Genomic DNA, 20,274 nt, shown 5'->3' on the forward strand with positions numbered 1-20,274 from the left:
GAAGATAAAAACATTACTGATGCTCTACTATGTCGTGCTAAAAAGAATTCACAGTATAGAAATTATCTGTGGGTTCATTACTGAAACACAACCAAGCATTTGGATATAGTTTCTTTATATCTTTTAATTTATGTATTTGCTTGTACATTAAAAAAAAATTCAACAGAAAATATATAAAATAAAAAGCTAGTATTTCCCTATCCCTTCTTCTGGGTCTTTTCCCAAAGGTAATGCTAGGTGTTTTCCCCAAGGTCCAAGCACATGTAGATCCTTAAAGTCTATTTTGCATTTTGTGGACTGGAAATGTGCATAAGTTCACCTGTCTCTCTCTCTCTCTCTCTCTCTCTCTCTCTCTCTCTCTCTCTCTCTCTCTTTGGTACTAGGAATTGAACCCAGAGGTGCTCTGTTGCTGAGCCACATCTTCATCCTTTTTGATTTTTTAAAATTAGAGATTTTGAGTTTTTTTTGCAGTGCTGGGGCTTGAATCCAGGACTATGCAAGCTCTCTGCCATGGAGTTACTTCCCTAGCCCTAGACTTTTGTATTCTGCATAAGAGCATAGCATTTTATTGCATATATGCTTTCATGTATTTCTATCCTCTATACTTTTTACAAATTTAAATTTAAAAGCTCCTTTTTTGAAAATGTATTTTAAACCAAATTTGAAACAGAAAATTCGGGAAGAAAAAATATTTACATTTAAACCACTCAAAGTCAATTTAACATTATATTTCTTGTTAGCTCTCTTTATAGAGATTTTTAAAAAATATTTTTAGTTGTAGATGGACACAATACCTGTATTTTTTTTTTTTTTTTTTTGGTGCTGAGGATTGAACCCAGTGTCTCACCCATGTGAGGCAAGCACTGTACCACTGGGCCACAACCCCAACCCCTCTTTATATAGATTTTTAAAGTTTTTGTTTGTTTCTAAATAATTTTTAATAGTTTTAAATAGGTTTTTAAAAACTCATATGAATAATAATATTTCACTGTCCTTTGCTTAGAGGCAACTTTATTTTTTTTTAGCTTTTTACTCCTTATCCTTTACAATTCGTATAAGAAAATGTATTGTACATTTAAAAATTTGTTTATACAAATTTACTCGTATAATAATATTCATAGATGACATATTCTAACAATAAATACATTTAATAATACAAGATTAAAACCAAGCATGCTAGGTGAGAATCTACTACTGAGCTCTTGAGTTACACCTCTGGCCCTTGAAGTGTATTTCTTAACAGATGATATAATGATTCACATTAAAGACGCAGCCAATCTTGGTGGCACCTGCCTGTAATCCCAGCTATTTTGGAGGCTGGGGCAGAAGGTTCACAGGTTCAAGGCCAGTCTTGGCACCTTAGACTCTGTTTCAAAAAAAGGTGGGGGTATATCTCAGTGGTAGAGAACACCTGGATTCAATGCCTATTTGTGGGAGAAAAAAAAAATTATAGAAACTAAGATTTATTCACCAACTAATATTGAATGCTGATAATTGCCAGGCACAGTATAATTCATGGAATTTTTTTTTTTTTTTTAATGAAGAACATTCCATTTTTAGGAAAACTTCATGAGTACTGGGTTCAGAAGTAAAAGGGTAGGCTAGATTGTATGCCCTCAATTTCCCTGTGCTTACATTTTAATGTTTTCTATATATTGTCAACTGTTTGCTATGTTTTAAGTACCTTGTATATGAAGTTTTCAGTTATTGTATACTTGTTCTTTATCTCCATTTCAGTGCTTAATTTTCTTAGATGACCCTCAGGCCGTGAGCGATATCTTAGAAAAACTGGTAAAGGAAGACAACCTCCTGATGGCTTATCAGATTTGTTTTGATTTGTATGAAAGTGCTAGCCAGCAGTTTTTATCATCTGTAATCCAGAATCTTCGAACTGTTGGCACCCCTATTGCTTCTGTGCCTGGATCCACCAATACTGGTACTGTTTCAGGATCAGAGAAAGACAGGTATAAGTATCTCTTTCTGCAGCAGAACTAATTGAACGATCTTTATTTCATTTTGGAGTAGGTATAATATTCATAGATGGCATATTCTAATAATAAATTTAACATTAGCTTTCATAGTCTATAAGGTCTTTTTAGGCTATTGCTCTGTTTTGCACTGTGCTAAAGTATAATAATGAAAACCAAATAAATGCATCCTTCTAGGAAGAAAGAGAAGGGATTATCTGGTAGGGAAAGATAGCATGTTTGTTCCTTAATCAAATAAGTTAAAAAATCTACCTATAGGCCTGGGATTGTGGCTCAGTGGTAGAGCATTCGCCTTGCACATGTGATACCTGGGTTCGATCCTCAGCACCACATAAAAAAAAAAAATAAATGAAATAAAGGTTAAAAAAAAAAAATCTACTTGGGAGGCTCAATCAGGAGAACGGCAAGTTCAAGGCAAGCCTTGGCAACTTGGCAAGACCCTGTCTAAAAAAGTAAAAAGAGTCAGGGATCTACTACTTCTCATGGATAGAGTGCTTGCCTAGCATGCCTGAGGCCCTGGTTCAATTCCCAGTACCAAAAAAGAAGTAAAGGGTGGGGGAGTCTTAGATGGGATTGGAGGGCGTGCTTTAAGGTATTTGTCTTGATAGATAGATAGGTAGATAGACAGATATTTGGAAAGAAACATCCTCAGCTTTTTGTGCTTTTTTAAAAACTGAATACATAAACAGGTTAATATAGTATTAGATCTTAGTTTCCTGTATTTCCTTATGCATTTAGAGCACTTATTAAAATGTTTATATATCACCTATACCTTCCCTTCTTAGATTTCTTCCAAAGTTTTCCATGCAGTTGAGTCATTCTTCTGAAACTAAATCAGGTGTCACTCTTCTTTCAATCTTACCATCCCAGTACATTTCAAATAAAATTCTAAGTCCTGAAATTAACCTGCAGTGCTATGCATTGTTCCTTTGTATCCACAAGCTCTGCATCCATGGATTCAACTAACCATGGATTGAAAATACTGAGGGGAAATATCTATACTAAATATATACAGACTTTTTGTTGTTCTTGTCATTCCCTAGACAATACAGTAAATCAACCACTAGCATTAACATTACGTAATTATAAGTAATCTGTAGATGATTTGAAGTATGCTGGAGGATGTGTTCAGGTTACATACAATTATTCAGCCATTATGTATAAGGGACTTGGGTCCACAGATCATATCTGATGGTTCCTGGAACAATTCTTCTGGATACCAAGACAACTGCACATGGTCTGGCCTCTGTACCCCTCACTTCATCTTCTCTTCCTTTACTCACTGCTTTCAAACCTCACTGACCTTCCTGATGGTCTTCAGATACACCAAAATTATTCCTGCCTCTGAAAGGTTTTCTTTTAGTTTTTATTATTTGTGTTTTTCCTTTCCTTTATTTTTTATTTTGGGAGCCTCCTTTTTTATAGGAATGTTGCTCTCATTTGCCTACGGATGTATTTGTCTCTTCCTTATTTTCTTCCATTCTTTTAATTAACAATTTAAATACCAATGAAATGCATACATCTTAAACATACAGTTTGTTGAGTTTTGCTAGTATAACACCTACATAACCAACACCTCTGATACCATCCCAGAAACTTCGTGCCCTTTGCAGTTAACCTCTTGCTCCAAAGGAAACCACTGTTTTGATCTGTATCACCATAGATAGTTCTGCTAGTTTTTTTTCAATTTTTCTTTTGTAGTTGTATATGAACAGAAAGCCTTTATTTTATTTGTTTATTTTTATGTGGTGCTGAGGATCGAATCCTCATGCATGCTAGGCAAGCGCTCTACCACTGAGCTCCAGCCCCAGCTCCAGCCAGTTTTGCTAGTTTTTGAAAGTCATAAAAATGGAATCATATAGCATGCATCTTTTTGTTTTGTTTTTGTTTCTGTTTCATTTTTGTTAATGAATCTTTTTGGCGAGTGAATTAATATCGTATTTCACCAGATAATTGTCAACACCACATTAATGTATATGTTGAATCTGTGCATACTAATCTTGCACCAAAGACAATGTAGTCATAAATGATTTTTAAGTAGTACGCACACGATTTTTTTTAAAGCTTCATATAATGGGTTTGACCCACTTTTTTCAAAAGATTCGTCATAAACTCTGTAATGATTACATAGTAAAATACAGTAATTGATTTCTTTTCATTGCTGAGTTTCATTTCATTGTGAGTATATCAAAGTATATGTATCCATTCATTACTGATAGACCTTTGGATTGTTTGATTCTTTTCTGCTAAGAACAAAAGTATTGGGCTGGAGATGTAGCGCAGTGATAGCATTTTGCCTAGGATGCATGAAGCCCTGGGTTTAATTCCTAATACTTCAAACAAACAAACAAACAAAAACAAGGCTGTGGCCACATATATAATCCCAACTACTTGGAGGCTGAGGGAGAAAGATTGAAAGTTCAAGGCCAGCCTGGACAAGTCAGTAAGACCCCCATCTCAAAATAAAATAAAGACTGGGGGATGCAGCTTGGTGGTAGAGCACTTGCCTAGTAAACACTGAGGCCTTAGAGTTTAATTCCCAGTACTGCAGAAAAGGGGAAAAGAATAATGGTTGTGAACAACCATTTTTGTAGATACTCTTGGCTATATACCTGGGAGCAGAATCATTAAGTAATACAGTAACTTAGTAAGAAACTGCTACTCTTTTCCAGTGTGGCTGTACCATTTCACTCTTTTATAAGCAGTGTAGTTGTTTTACATCTTGACCAACATTTGATGTCAGTCTTTTAAAAATGTTGCTCCTTTCATTGGTAAAGTGGTATTTTATTGTTATTTTAATAGAAGTCATTTGATAAAAATATATGTCATGAATATTCTCCCAGTCTTTGGCGTATGTTTTCATTTCTTAATGGCATCTTTTTATGAACAAATTTTTTTTTATATTTGATCAGTCATATTTTCAATTTTGGGGCTCTATTTAAGAAATTCTTCACTGGCCTCATGGGTTACAAATACAATGTGCTAATATGCTATGTTTTCTTCTAGAAATTATATAATGTTAGGTTTTTGTATTTAGATCTCTAGTAGATCTCAACTTTTTGTATATGGTATGAGTTAGGAGAACAGGTTTTATTTTCTTTTCCACATGAATGCTTATAATGCTTATTTGTTTCATCGCTGTTTGTGTAAAAGATTATCCTTTTTCTATTGCCTTGGAGTCTGACAAGAATCAAGTTAGTATATGTATGTGTTGGTAGATTTTTTTTCCTGTTGTTTTTCATTGATCTGTATTTCTTTTATCAGTAAACTTAATTGCTCAAGTTTATTGGAAGCTTGAAATCTGATAATGTAAGACCTCCTTTTGGGAGGGTGGAGGCTACTGGAGATCCTTGTACATACCAGGCAAGCACTATACCATGGGCTATATCCCCAGCCCCCAGACCTATAATTTTTTTTTTTAAGATTACTATGACTATTATAGATCTTTTGCATTTATGTAAATTTGGGGATTCTGATTGAGATTGTGTTGCTCAGTTTGTCCCACATTGAAATCTTGATAATGTTAAATCTATAATACATGAACATGTGCTTTTCTTCATTTATTTAGGTTTTCTTTAATTTTTCTCAGCAATGTTTTGTAGATATCAGTTCACAGGTTTTGCATATCTTTCCTTAAATTAATTTCCTTATATTCCTGTGTATATTATGTTTTTTTTGATTCTACTATAAGTAGTATTTTTAAATCTCTATTTTCAACTTGTTGCTACTATATGACACACATAGTTTTTTTGTGTGTATTAACATCGAATCCTGTAACCTTGCTTAAATCACTTTTTAGCTTTTGTAAATTAAATAAAAAAAATTTTATAGAATTTTCTACATTGGAATCATCTATAGCTAGAGACCAGTTTACTTCTTTCTTTCTAATCTTTATGCCTTTCCCCCTGTTTTTCTGCACTGGCGGGCTTCCTGATACATTAAAGAATTAAAGTGACAAGAGTAAATATCCTATCTTTGTTCCTGATCTTAGAAGTTCGTTTATTTCTTTTTAATTGAAATTTTTTCTTCTTTCCTGTCTTCTTTTTCTAAGGTATTATATGATTATTTGCTGTCATGTTCCTTCTGAGTTAATCTTTATTTCTATAATGGTTTTTTCTTTTATTTCCAATTTTCCCCCAGTTCTATTATTTTAATTTCTGAAAATTTCAAATTCTGATATTTTTTTTATCTTGTATCACTTTCTTAATGTCTTTTGTTTTGAAATAAATTTTCATTGCTCTCAATAAATTATTCTGTTGTGTTTGTATTTAAACAAAAGATGGCTGATGTTTCCTTTCTCTGCCCAGCATTTTCTCCTCATCATGGTGCTTTGACCTAGAAGAGAATGTTGGCTGTTTAGTTTTAATTATTGTCCTAATGCTTTACTTCATACTGATTGTAGCCTATGGTAGTTTATCTCCATCTGTCCGTTTTGGGAATGGGGAGGGATACATTGCACACAGTATTTGTTATCCATGGATTTTCCTGACCTAGTTTCTTGGTGTTTTCATGAATTTATTTGGGGAAAGTTCAATAACTGGGCTTCTTTCATCTTAGAGATGCCTAGAGTCTTATTTCTTATTGGTAATACTCATGAAGTAAACCTCACTTTCTTGCAAAATATTCCATTTGGACATGGTTTGGATCTGTGGTGTGAACAGATTGCCTGCATGCTCTATTTAGAAACAATATCAGATTATTGATTGTTGATTCCCTTCATTGTAGTGAGTCGATGGAAACAGAAGAAAAAACAGGCAGTGCACTTTCAGGAAAGACACCAGACGCCGTGAGTATGCTTTTTAAACTTGAGGTTTCCATTTAATATGTTGTATTGTAAATTCATTTAAATTTGATACAAAAGTCCCTTTATAAAAAAAAAACATTAATCCAAAAAAGCACTTAAAAGAAATCCTGAGACAGTTACCAAAGAATGATCTTTGTTCAGAAAACCTTCAAATTGACTGTCAGAAGGTAAGATAAACACGAGGCATTTAACAAACGCCATCCTATTTAGAGGGCAGGTTAGTTGTTTCTGCTGTTTTAATGTTCACAGTGTACGAAAGGGTGGGGCAAATAGTAGAGCAGTGATGTAAATGTTTCCTCCATCAGGGTTTTTGGTTTCTGAGGCTTGGTTTTGTAAATTTCACCTGTTCTCTTCCATGAAGAATTGTCTTAATGGCTTAGTAGTTCATGAGATTACATGTATTTGTCAATTAAACAGATTTTCAGTTTTTTTCCATCTTTAGCAGGGAGTTTCTCATCTAAAGTAAATTCTGCATAAAGTAATTTTTCCTTTGTGTCATTGGTAATTATTCTTTCCTAATATTCTTCCATTTTTGATATTAAACTATTTTACATTGGGAGCAATTCATTGGAATGAATTGTATTCTTCATCAAGCTGGTATATTTTATTGGCAACAACAAAGTAAACAAAATTTTCTTCCTTTCAAATAAGGATAAATGCATTTTCTAGATTTTACCATTAAAATGAATTTGTGTATATATGTGTACTAGAGCTGATGAGGTAAAGCTTGATTAATGAATTTTAGTAATATGCATTTTTGTTGTTTTTGAAGAGTCCAGAGCCCAAGGACCAGACTTTGAAAATGATTAAAATTTTAAGTGGTGAAATGGCTATTGAGTTACATCTACAGTTTCTAATACGAAATAACAACACAGACCTCATGATTCTAAAAAACACAAAGGTAGGAAATTTATCCACGGTGAGGGTTTTTTTCTTTTATTTGTTGTTGAATACTCTCTTGTATTTTATTCCTGATCAAGGAAATTACTGTCTTGAGCTTTCATAGAAGTAAGTATGAAGGGTCAGGGGTGTAGTTCAGTGGGAAAGTACATGCTTAGCATTCTTGAGTTAGGCCTTGGGTTCAATCCCAGAACAAAAACTAAACAAAACAAAAAAACAATGAGTGAAACTTTAACTTATTGGAAAAGGGAAGGGAATTAGCAATGATTGGGCAGCCATTTTTATGCTAGTCTCTTGGGAAGTTTAGTGAAAAAAAATTTTTTTCCCTTCTTAAAAACTTTTTATCTTGCTGAGTGTGGTACACATCTGTAATCCTGGCTACTCCAGAGGCTGAGGCAGGAGGATTGTGAGTTCAAGGCCAGCTTAGGCAATTTAGCAAGACCCTATCTCTAAAAAAAAGTGGGCTGGTTTGGGGTGGCTTATGACTAGGGATATAGCTCAGTGCTTGGTCTAGTATGTGTGACATCCTGGGTTCACTCCTTAGTACCAAAAAACCCAAATGCTTTTTATTATAATGTATACATGTAATAGTTAGACAAACACCACAATCAGGATATTAATGTACCTACATAAACTGTATTTCCTACTGAGTCATTTACTACTCCCTGAAAGTAGAGATTCTTAACCTTGTTACAACCTTTGCTCAGTTATTGTTGCTGATAATTATTATTCTTTGAAGATGTATTTTTCGTATTTGATTCAAAAATAGTTTCATATAAAAAAATATATAGCTTCAAAGTTCTTTCTCTTTGTTTCCCTTTTTACTTGATGTCCCTTCCCAAAGACATTTATTCTTTTTTTAATAGCTGTATTCATTCATGGACTGAATAGCTGTTTGATCAAAGCATATGTGAGAGTGCTTTTTGAAACTTTAAAACTAATTTTTCCAAATAGCAAAAAAAGAGTCAAATGATTTGTTTTTGTGATAGTCATTTGAAGCTAGTTTATGTAATATAATCTTACTAAAAATAAAATTATTTTGGTGGTTGCCAGAGGTATAGACTATATAGGTTATTCCTACATTTTGGAGACCTTAGCCAAAATGCTGAAGAGCAATAGAAAGTTAAAATATTAGAAATCAAAGTATAGAAATTCCACTACCTAAATTCCTACCTAAAATCTGGTATCGACCTTAACTTAAGACTGCAAATAAAAACTCTTTGACTTTTTATAAACTAGTTACTTAGTTTTTATAAAGAATGTCCAAAATTTATATTTTGAATCTCAGTTCAGTTTACTTTTGTTTTTGCCACAAAATAGGGCCTCTGAGTATGTGTGAAAGCATGCATGGGTACAAGGCTTTGCTAGTGATCAAAAAAAATCCACATTTGTTTTTGTAGGATGCAGTACGGAATTCTGTGTGTCACACGGCAACTGTTATAGCAAATTCTTTTATGCACTGTGGGACAACCAGCGACCAGTTTCTGAGGTGAATATGATTGGCAATTTCTACTTTAATATAGAGACAGTGTTGACATCATTACATGTATGTGGAGAGCTTTTTCTATTGACCAGTCCTGAATTTTAAATTACAATTTTGTTATATTTTAAAATTTAATTTGCCTTCTCATTTTAAGGTAAAATTAATTCCTTTTATTAGGTGGCTTGATGATATGTTTTGAAGGAAATATCTGAAAATAATAGATTTTGGTTTTGTTCATTATAGAATGAACAAAATTAGGATTATATGTTGTGCATTTTAAAAATCCTTAAAATATTAAAAACAACTTAGAATAGAATCAGTAGTAAGTTGAGATCCACAAAGTAAAATGATGAGATGGTTCAAGGTGAAAAAAAAAAAAAGAAAAATTTTGTGGGTTTTTTTTTTTTTTTTTTTTTTTTTGGTGATACTGGGGACTGAACCTAGAGCTTGGCACATCCTAGGGTGCTAGGCAAGCGCTCTGCCACTGAGTCACATCCCCAGCCCTTGGGGTAAAATTTTAATGCTTTTTACCTGTGTTAAAAAGTTCTGTGAAATTCATTTGTAAACAGGATTACTGAGTTTTCTTTTCTTACAGAGATAATTTGGAATGGTTGGCCAGAGCCACTAATTGGGCAAAATTTACTGCTACAGCCAGTTTGGGTGTGATTCATAAGGTAATATGTATTATTCATTGTGAATAGGCATCAGAAGAGAAGCAGTTTTTCTGAAGTTAAGAAAAAATAAAAGCTTCTTATAGTTAACTAACACACTCATTTTGCTAAGTCAAATCAGTCATCTTACAGAGAAGGGTGAACTAAATAAGATATTAAATTTTTATTTAAAAATTTTTTAAATAAGGTAGAATTAATTAAATAAAGTAGAAATTCTTTTCCTGTGGAAGCTGTCTAAACCATTTTGCAAAGTATGAATTAAAATGTTATTTGGGAAAACATTCTAAAACAAAGAAAAGTTTGAAGGATAGACAATGTCTTTTAACTAACTTTCCTCATTTGAGTGATGAATTTGTATGGGAAAGAGCTCCAGGTAGTGAAGATTCTGGAGGAAAAACAGGAATCAGAAAATATTGTGTCTGTTTTCCTGTCCCTTTATCTTACTGATATCTTTATGGCTCAAATTTACAGGGTCATGAGAAGGAAGCATTACAGTTGATGGCAACATACCTTCCCAAGGACACTTCTCCAGGATCCGCCTATCAGGAAGGTGGTGGTCTCTATGCATTGGGTCTCATTCATGCCAATCATGGTGGTGACATAATTGATTATTTGCTTAATCAGCTAAAGAATGCCAGCAATGATGTAAGTATTAAATAGAAAACTAAATTTCTATTACTTATGAGTTTATGAAAATGTTACATTTGCCAAATCATTTTAGTGAATAAAGATTTGATAGGTTTTGGGAATACCCCAAACAGTACTATTTTCAGAAGTTTTGTGTTTTGTTTTTTTTTTCCCCTTAAGGTAATTTCCTTTTTTAAATTTTCTGTAAGTTAAAATTGTGCTTTCCACTCCTTTGAATCCTGTATATGAAAGCAAAACAAAGTACCATACTAAAGTATGTTGTAAAAAATGTAATTTCTTGACGCTTGTAGACATTTTGGAATAAGTGATCTTAGAATCTTAACATTGTCATTTTTTTAACATTATCATTTTATAGAAACCTACCCCCCCACCAATTACATATGCTCTCAAAGAAATTAGAATTCTTGCTTGTTTTGATTTTAATAATTTTTTTTACTGTAATTCCTTTGGAAAAACTAAATAGCCCTATTGTTATAGAATCCTGAAATAGGATTTTAGATTTTAGACTTTAGCTTTTATGTTCAAGAAAGCTCTTTTTAGAAAGCTATCAGGAAAGTGGCTAAGTAAGCCAGAACACCTTATCCTCACACTTTAGTGAAAAGATGGAGCCAATAGGATGGTCTATCTCAGCTCCTAGGCCCCTTCTCTACAAATCTTGTGTGCATTGATGTGCCTTTACATCACTTCCTCTAGTATCAGATATGTTTATGGTTATCAAAATCCAATAGCAATAGAAAGTTATAGAACCTCTTCTGACTGACTTAAACAGGGGGTTTGTCAGAAGTTGCTTATATAACTAATGGAAAAGCTGATGAACCAGTTCCCACAAAGGTTAAGAGTCAGGCACCTTTGAAGGTCTTTGTAACGGGATCTAACACAGTCATCTCTTCAGGGCCCTACTGTTAGGATGAATGAACTTGAAACATTTTTTGCCTTTGAATTATAAAATTCCAGAAAAGAGACATTCTATTGGGCTAGCTTGGATCAGAGCTCATACTTTTGTTAAGTTTAGGTAGGAGCTTCCTAAATGACAGTCCCCACCAAGACTAAGTAGTCAAGGAATATATTCCCAAGACATGGTTGGCATGTTTTTGGCACCAATAAAAGAATATTGTACATTCAAAATTGACATGATTACTAAAGTCTCCTTTTTAAAATTTTTAAGACCAACTTTTGTCCTCTGGCCCCTTTTTCTCCCACTTTATTCACAACCATGGTTTTAGGTATCTTCTCTAGCTCCTCCTCCTGCCTCCTTCCCCTCAGATCACAAGCATACTTAGGTCTTACTTATTCCTCCAAAAACCTCTCCCTGACACTTACATCTCCTTCTTGGTTATTGTACAGTTTTCTTCTCCTTCTATAAATTTATTGAAAGAGAGTTGTGGTCTCTCTGTTCACTTTTTTTCCTCCCATTCATTTCCCAACTCTTCTATTGCTTCAGCAAGCATCATTCGTTCAAACTGAAATTGCTCAGGTTACCACTGGCCTTCTGATTATCACATTCTTTGATCATTCTCATTGAGCCAACTTCTACATATTTAATGTCCCCAAAATGATTCTGGAGTTAGAATAAAAGCTTGGATTTTAAGTATAAAAGCTTGGATTTTAAGTACAGTGTTAAAAATCAATGAAGCTAACATTTTTTCCCTAGATCGTTAGACATGGAGGCAGTCTGGGTCTTGGCTTGGCTGCCATGGGAACTGCACGCCAGGATGTGTATGATTTACTAAAAACAAACCTTTATCAGGATGATGCTGTGACAGGTAAGCATTTGTTTTCTAAAGACAACAAACTTTGGAATTAATGTAATTGTGGGTTTTTTCCTACCCATTTTGTCATAGCCTCTTAAAAAATCACATAGATACTCTACTTGGAGAGTAGATTTTGCCCCATTTGTCAGATTTATCTTATAAGCTATGTTTTGTGGTACATAGGCTTTCTAAAATGGTATAGCCTGTGTGTCCTTGTAGAACTTTTTCAAATAGGAAGTTATTAGATTGATATCCTTATATCATGAGGATATTCTGTTGTTTGGTGACAGTATAGGAAAAATGCCATAAATTGCCATATATGTCTTCTTTGGAGTTATTGTAGAATTTGATGGTGCATTCTGTCAAGGCTCAAAAGGAAAACGGCTATAAATATTTGAATATATTTTCACATATAGTATTTTTCTTTTTGTCAGATGTTTTGAAAAACAGTGCTTAATGGATGTTTTTGATCCATTGATGCAATTGGTGCAACTTTCTATTGGATGTATTTTATTGACTTTGTAAACATTACTCTTGCTTTTTAATATTTTACTCTTTATTCTCTAGGAGAAGCAGCTGGGCTGGCTCTAGGTTTGGTTATGTTGGGCTCTAAAAATGCCCAGGCTATTGAGGACATGGTTGGATATGCACAAGAAACTCAGCATGAGAAGATTCTACGTGGTCTTGCAGTTGGCATTGCATTAGTGATGTATGGGAGGATGGAAGAGGCTGATGCTCTCATTGAATCTCTGTGTCGTGATAAGGTGAGGTCCTGTTTATCCTCTTCTCACTTGCCCTCTCTCATTACGTCCAGTGGATTTATTTGCCCATAAAACTTGCAGGGTGTATTAGTTCTAATAAAATTTAAGTTGAATGGGAGTAATTTGAGGATCTTAAATTTAACCATGGCTTCAAAACAGTGATAACTCAGATAAGTTAATCTAGAAAAGTTCTTTAGGAATTTACAAATTGATTTCTTTTAGAAAAATATTTTTAGAATGATATCATATATTTTTAATAAGATACTTCAGTATTCTTTCATCAGAAAACAATGACACTCTCTATTTATTGTGGTAAGGTTTTTCCTGTTTTTACAATGTGCTGTATATGATAGGTAGTCACTGATAAATGGTAGCGTTCTCTAAAAATCTGATAAAAACAACCACTGTTTTATAAAATTATTGTTAATTTGTTCATCCACCAGACTCTGTGTTTCTTTGAGCGGGTGCCATATTTCTTTCTTTCTTTTTAATTTTTAATTTTTTTAAGTTGATGGACTTTTATTTATTTGTATGTGGTGCTGAGAATCGAACCCAGTGCCTCACACATGCAAGGGCAAGTGCTCTTTCACTGAGCAACAACCCCAGCCCTTAGTGCCATATTTCTTTGAGTGCTCAGTACCCAGGAATTACATAATGAGGTAAAAGTGAAAGTTAAAATAAGGAATTAGAAGTCAGCTTCTTTTTTGTTTGTTTGATAATTGGGAATTGACTATCCCAAGATTGTGGGTGTTAATATTGACTTAAGTTTATACTTCCTAGAAAGTGTGGGGTGGGATAGACGTGTTGAGCAGATCTTTTATTTCCTCATTCATTTGGAAAATTAATAACCACAATTCTCTTTGTGTTTATTTTTCTTATCTGAAACCAGTTTACTTGGTGGATGCCTCTATGCCTATTAACTGTAGCAATTCCTGTTTTGTTTTGTTCATTTGAGTTTGGTTTGGTTTTGGTTTGGGGGATTGGGTCCCACTATGTTGCCCAGGCTGGCCTTCAACTCTTGCTCAAGGGATCCTCCCACTTTAGCCTCTGAAGTAGCTGGGACTACACAGGTATGCCACCATGCCTAACAGTATTGTGCTAAGTTGATGATTAGTGTTGAATTATTCTTTCTTAGGACCCAATTCTTCGAAGGTCTGGAATGTATACTGTCGCCATGGCTTATTGTGGCTCTGGTAACAACAAAGCTATTCGACGCCTACTGCATGTTGCTGTAAGTATTTGTCCTTTCTTGGAAATGGGCCAGAAGGGAAAGTTTTCAGGTGGATAGTATGTATTTAGATGACAGCAGCACAAATACCACATGACTACCAGTAGTTAAGTTTTCAGTTGGAATTCTTTTTCATTACCCAGTAGACCATAACCCAACATTAGGTTCATGTAGGTTTTCAGAAGGAGATGAGAAAGAATAATACCAGTAGGAATGGAAGTCTTTAAAGCCAATTGAGTGCAATTTCTGAAATCTCACTTTAAGAGGCACCCTCGTTTATAAACAAGACCATGTAAAAATGCAGTCATCCTAAATAGGGAATCCAATGATCAACAAGGAACCATTTCTTTTTGTAGCCCATGAAGTTAGCTTCCAAGTACCCCTTAGGGACATGCTCAGTTACAAAAGATGCATTGTACAGGAAAGCCCATGCTCATTTTTTCCAATAGGCATCATCTGTAGTCTTCTCAATACAGGTGTAGTTTATCAAGAATAAATAGTATTGCCTGGTCACACAGTCTACATTCCATGTGTGTTAACTTACTTGGTTTCCGTCATCATCCTGGTGTAAGAAGGTAAACCCAAGGTCACCTTCCCATGCAGAAAGATGTAGAACTTTTAATTAATCCCTTCTTTCCAAAGAGATTCACATCCTACAATATTAAGGAGTAATTTAAACTTGGGACATACTTCTTTGGAAAAAATATTGAAGGAATGGTATGATGCAGCTGAAATAGTTTTAAGAAGTTGCCTTGAATCCCAAACTTCACCAGGCTTTAAAGGCTTGTAATTCTTGAAATAGAATTTCCAGATGATTTTTTTTTCTACATCAGGGAAAGACTTTTTACATACATGTGTCATCGTTTTAAAATTTTATTTACCATGTATATCTAAAGTATACAACATGATGTTTGATATATACAATAGAGAGAAAGCATTCTAATGAAGGAACATTATACTTAAACAATGTGACCCACTCATCAGTTTCATCTAAGGATAGAATGCATGGTATAATATAATCTTTCAACTCTTCCCCTAGGTAAGCGATGTTAATGACGATGTCAGGAGGGCAGCAGTAGAATCACTTGGGTTCATTCTATTCAGGTAATAATTTCTAATTTCTGATTCTGTATATTTCAATTGTTTTATTATTGTTCATTTAAAAAAGAACAAAGAATGTCATGGGTTTTGAGAAACTAATTGATAAGAAGTAAAGCAATTCATTCTGTTCATTTTTTAATAACATTTTGCTCAACTATTTAATTCCAAACAACAGCTCCAGTATACTTTTGTGTCTATTAGTAATTCAGCTAGGAATGCTACCTGTTACGCAAGTTTATAAAGTTCTTAAAGATATTTAAGGACAGTAGAATATAAAAGGCTTTGCTTAAATTCAAAAACGTGAAAACTTTGCAGTTCATAAATTATTTTGGGCTTGCAGATATGTAGATACCCTTGACAATATAGTATGGTTGTGTTTAAGAAGGCACATTCTAAATCATTCTGCTTGGGTTGAGTCTTGGGCAAGTTACTCAACTTCTTTGAGCCCCAGTTTCTTCATCTGTAAAAGGGGTATAATAATACATAATGGAGAGTAATTTTTTCTGACAGTTAAATTAATATGCTTAATGCTTTTAGAACTGTGTATGGCACTAGTTGGACTACCTAAACATGTTAGTAGTGGTAACTTTAGCAGTAACTGTGGTAGTATTGGTGGTGATACATGTGGTAATACTTCTTCCAGTAGATTTCATTACTTTTTACTTAGCTCCCATCTCAAATAACAATTCTTCTTTTAGTAAAATACGTTAAAATACAGTGAAAGAAGGTTAAAAAAGAAATTGCACAATAAAATTCGTTCCCAAGATACATGTCAGATGAATCAAGTGTCTCATATCCTTTTATTCTCTAGAAGACACTTTCTTCCCCAGGTTCCCTGGGTGTGAAGCTTTGTTGTACAGATGTAGTGTAATTCAACATTTATATACTTGAAAATCTACTGGGATTACAGGATAGTTACAGGATCTTCTCCATAATATCCCAGATAGGTAGTTATCCATTCACTGCAAGCTGTAAAATATTTTCTTTCTGTTGTGGATAAAGATGTCAAGTAAAACAGAGCAAAAACATGACTGGGAATATAGTCCAGTGGTAGAATGCATGTTCAGCATGCTTGAAGCCCAGAAAACTCCCAAAAAAGCAAAACAAAAACACAGAGCAAAATAAAGGTCCAGGGGCTGGGGATGTAGCTCAAGCAGTAGCGTGCCCGTCTGGCATGCATGCGGCCCGGGTTTGATCCTCAGCACCACATACAAACAAAGATGTTGTGTTCGCCAATAACTTAAAAAATTCTCTCTCTCTCTCTCTCTTTAAAAAAAAAAGAAATTAAAAAAAAAGGTTCCTGTAACATGCTAATAGGCTTTATTATTACACCAGTTTTTTTACAGTGAGATTGTTCAACTGACTGCTAGTCTTTTTGCTGTGCTATTTATTATTCTCGGAGACACTAGAGAACATTCACTGAACCCTATCAACGTTAACATTCACCTAGATCTACTAGTTCTGGTACTTCTACAATAGCATATGTGATTAGTTTGGTATGATTTTCATATGTGACACTTTTCATGGAAGTGTCAGATGTTCACTGATGCCTTTTGTAATATCTGACAAAACCTATATATATATATATATATATATATATATATATATATTAAGCTATTCTGCTTTTTTTTTTCTTTTAAAAGATCTACAACAGGGCTGGGGTTGTGGTTCAGAGGTAGAGTGCTCACCTAGCATGCATGAGGTAATGGGTTTGATCCTTAGCACCACATAAAAATAAAATAAAGATATTGTGTCCACCTATAACTAAAAATAATTTTTTAAAAAAAAAAGATCTATAACAGACTCTACACTTTTAATTTCTTGAATTCCTCATTTTCTGTTTTTGAACATTGGAATATTAGCCACTTACAGGTCTTTGGTACATTTGCTAGTAGAATTTCATATTTACATCTACAAATCTATTTTATTTCAGGGAAGTAATTTATTTAACTTTGGATTTAAAATCTAAGGCAGCCAGTCTCTTCATTTGTTTTGCATTTTGATCAGTCTTTTTTATCTTTTAAAATCATTTTCTTAAGAGAAAAGATGTAAGCAAAATAGAAGATAAATAGTTTTATTTCCTTCCTGCGATCTTTGTCACGCCAACCAGCCAGGCTTTGATCGCAACCTTTCCCTATTCTTGTTAGGTCTAGACACAGTTGAAAAATAAAAACAAAAACATGGTTTGTCATTGCCATCAAGAATGGCATTTTTTTTTTAATACCTTTATTTATTTTTATGAGGTGCTGAGGATCGAACCTAGGGCCGCACACGTGGTAGGTGAGCACTCTACCACTGAGCCATAATCCCAGCCCTTTTTTTTTTTTTTTTAAAGAGAGAGAATTTTTTAATATTTATTTATTTTTTTAGTTCTCGGCGGACACAACATCTTTTGTAAGTGGTGCTGAGGATCGAACCCGGGCCGCACGCATGCCTTTTATATTTCACATCAGTATAATTAGTGACCTACTATATGTATTTTGGTACTTGAGAAATTGATTGGCGTAATGAAACACTTTTTCCCTTTTAACTCAACAGTGCTTCTCTCAAATTATCAAAATTTATTTCTGCTCTTTTATTTCCTGTAGCTCACACATGTACTGAATTCCCAGTTTCGACAGCAGATGTCTCCTATGAGCTGTTCTTAGGCTTTGCCACACTTTCTACTAATTACTAGGATAGTGAGATCCAGCTGATGAATTGTTAATTAATGTGCTACTTTGAAAGGGACCTTTCTGAGTTATCTTTTCATAATATGGTTCTTTAAGAAATAGGGGCTAGGAGATGTGAGGACATTCTAGCTATGACATCTGTCACCCCATTGATCACCAGGGTAGATCTGGCTGATCTGGCTGATGACATGGGTGTTCCCTTCCTCCCGCACAGCTCCTTATGCATTCCTCCCAAAGCTGCATGCTGTCAAAGAGAACAGCTTTCCCCATGGAATGGGTCCTCATTCATGAGTCAAGGGTATATGAGTAGCTACATTCCCCTGCTAGATTCCCAAACTCACTCTCAAGAAGTAGGAACTGGAAATGATTTAAAGATGAAGAAAAGTAAATATATTCAACAATTTAAGAACTGGAGCTGAAATCAAGTTCTTTAAATTGTAGTTTAGTACCATTTTCCTAAGAGTAAAGACTTTTAAAGATGGAAGAAACTTAAAAATTAATAAATATTCTGCTTTCTTAAAAGGCATAAGGAAGTTGAATTCCAAAATAGTTTCCATTATCATGGACTAATGATAGAACTGAGATTCTGAATAGTTTCATGGTAGATCTGGGTTTTGTCCACTGTGCCTTTCAGGCAGAGTCCTATCTTCCTCTGATAGAACATTTTTATTCTCAAATTTCTTCATTAACTTCAACATTTGGGAATTGTCTGTCCTATCTTCTAAGGCTATTACATGTTTTTTGATGTGCCATCATTTACTTTCTTTGGTTTTTATATTTTATTTTTTGTCTTTTATTCTTTTATTCCCCGTTATCACTTTTGAAAATGACTTTTCAGACATTTGGCCTTGTACCATGTTTTAATGATTTTACCTTAATATTTTTTGGACTTCTTTCGGATATGTTTATTGGCTAGCAATACTGAAAACTTCTTAGTAAACATTTTATTCATGCTTCATTAAACTATGATGAAATTTTCTTTGTGTAAAATTCTCATGTCTCCTTTATTCATAAGACAGTCCATGGGGTTTGCAGTATTTTCTCTTTCTGTAGTTGTGTATTATTATTCATTCATGATGATTATGATAGAAGTAAAAAACAGACCTGTTCTTGTTAAGTTAAAATGAGTGTAATTTTTATCAAAATAAATGATCTTAAGTGAACACCTAATATGTAAGTGATTGGCCCCATTATTATTAGTCTGGTCAGCACTTTTTTTTATTATAGTAACTCTTTGTACAATATTGTGCTTAGCATTAACTGAACCTCATTTGGAAATGAATGAAGTCTAAATTATTTTAACTGAACATTGGAAAGGAAAATGAAGAAAGAAATCAAAAGTAACACTGGTCTTTATATACTTATTAAGTTGCTATATCGGTGAACAAGTTGATAATCTGAAATGGACATTTCTTAAAATTAATGTTGAAAGTCCCTTGTTATTATTTATTTCTCAATGTATATATTTATATGCTTTGAGATATAAATAGATCTTGCAAGATGAGTAAGAGATTCTTGGTGCAGAAATTTTTTTAGACCACACAGATTCCTTAAATATAAACATTTTGCATCATCTTGTCCCTTATAATTTGAAGCAACTTTAGCAATGAGCCACTTGCACTGAATGCAGGATTCATCTTTACAATATTCCCATTCTCAGTTTTTTTAATTTTCCATGTTAGTGATTGAACCCAAGGCCCCATAGATGCTAGGCATGGGGCCTTGGGTTTAATCATGCTAGGTTCAATCATGCTAGGTTCTACCACTGAGTAACATCCTCAGCCCTTTTATTCACAGTTTTATATAAATTTGATACATATTCACTATGTTCTTTCCTGCTTCAGTATCTTTGTATTTACATTCTGGATGCTTCAACTTTTCTTTCTTTCTTTTTATCTTTTTCCTATACCTTTGTTTTCCCCTCTCCTTTAACTGACAGTAGTTCGGAATAGAATGAGAGCTTTTTTTCAAAATTATTCTAGACAGCTGTAACCTGTTTCCCTTTGAAAGTAAGATTATGAGATATTTGTTACCTTAGGGATGTTTAATTGTTGGATTTGCTTTCAAATTATAGATTTCTTTATAAGGTATCCAGTAAGATGGAAAGACGAGATATGTATCAAAGTGGTAAAAATTTGAAATTATAATGTACTTTTTTCAGAAATAGTTGATATTGGAGTTGTATTTCATTTTGTGGAATATTCTGGCAAGACTAGAATGATTTCATTAACTTAGTTTTGTTTTGTTTTTTAGGAATAAAGTTTTTT

The 20,274-nt window shown here is 33.8% G+C and overlaps 1 protein-coding gene across 1 annotated transcript in view; it reads left to right on the plus strand.

Annotated features, from left to right (window-relative positions):
• Positions 1-20,274, plus strand: part of Psmd1 (proteasome 26S subunit, non-ATPase 1) — a 90,212-nt gene that overhangs the window by 11,753 nt on the left and 58,185 nt on the right. Inside the window, exons 7-16 of the mRNA XM_005326442.5 lie at positions 1,738-1,964; positions 6,714-6,774; positions 7,565-7,693; positions 9,093-9,181; positions 9,771-9,849; positions 10,318-10,491; positions 12,146-12,257; positions 12,813-13,009; positions 14,142-14,237; positions 15,274-15,338. Coding sequence (XP_005326499.1) covers positions 1,738-1,964; positions 6,714-6,774; positions 7,565-7,693; positions 9,093-9,181; positions 9,771-9,849; positions 10,318-10,491; positions 12,146-12,257; positions 12,813-13,009; positions 14,142-14,237; positions 15,274-15,338 — 1,229 coding nt within the window. The remainder of the gene's footprint in view (positions 1-1,737; positions 1,965-6,713; positions 6,775-7,564; positions 7,694-9,092; positions 9,182-9,770; positions 9,850-10,317; positions 10,492-12,145; positions 12,258-12,812; positions 13,010-14,141; positions 14,238-15,273; positions 15,339-20,274) is intronic.

This window comes from Ictidomys tridecemlineatus, chromosome 7 (assembly GCF_052094955.1).
Source record: "Ictidomys tridecemlineatus isolate mIctTri1 chromosome 7, mIctTri1.hap1, whole genome shotgun sequence".
In the NCBI taxonomy this organism is placed as follows: domain Eukaryota; kingdom Metazoa; phylum Chordata; class Mammalia; order Rodentia; family Sciuridae; genus Ictidomys; species Ictidomys tridecemlineatus.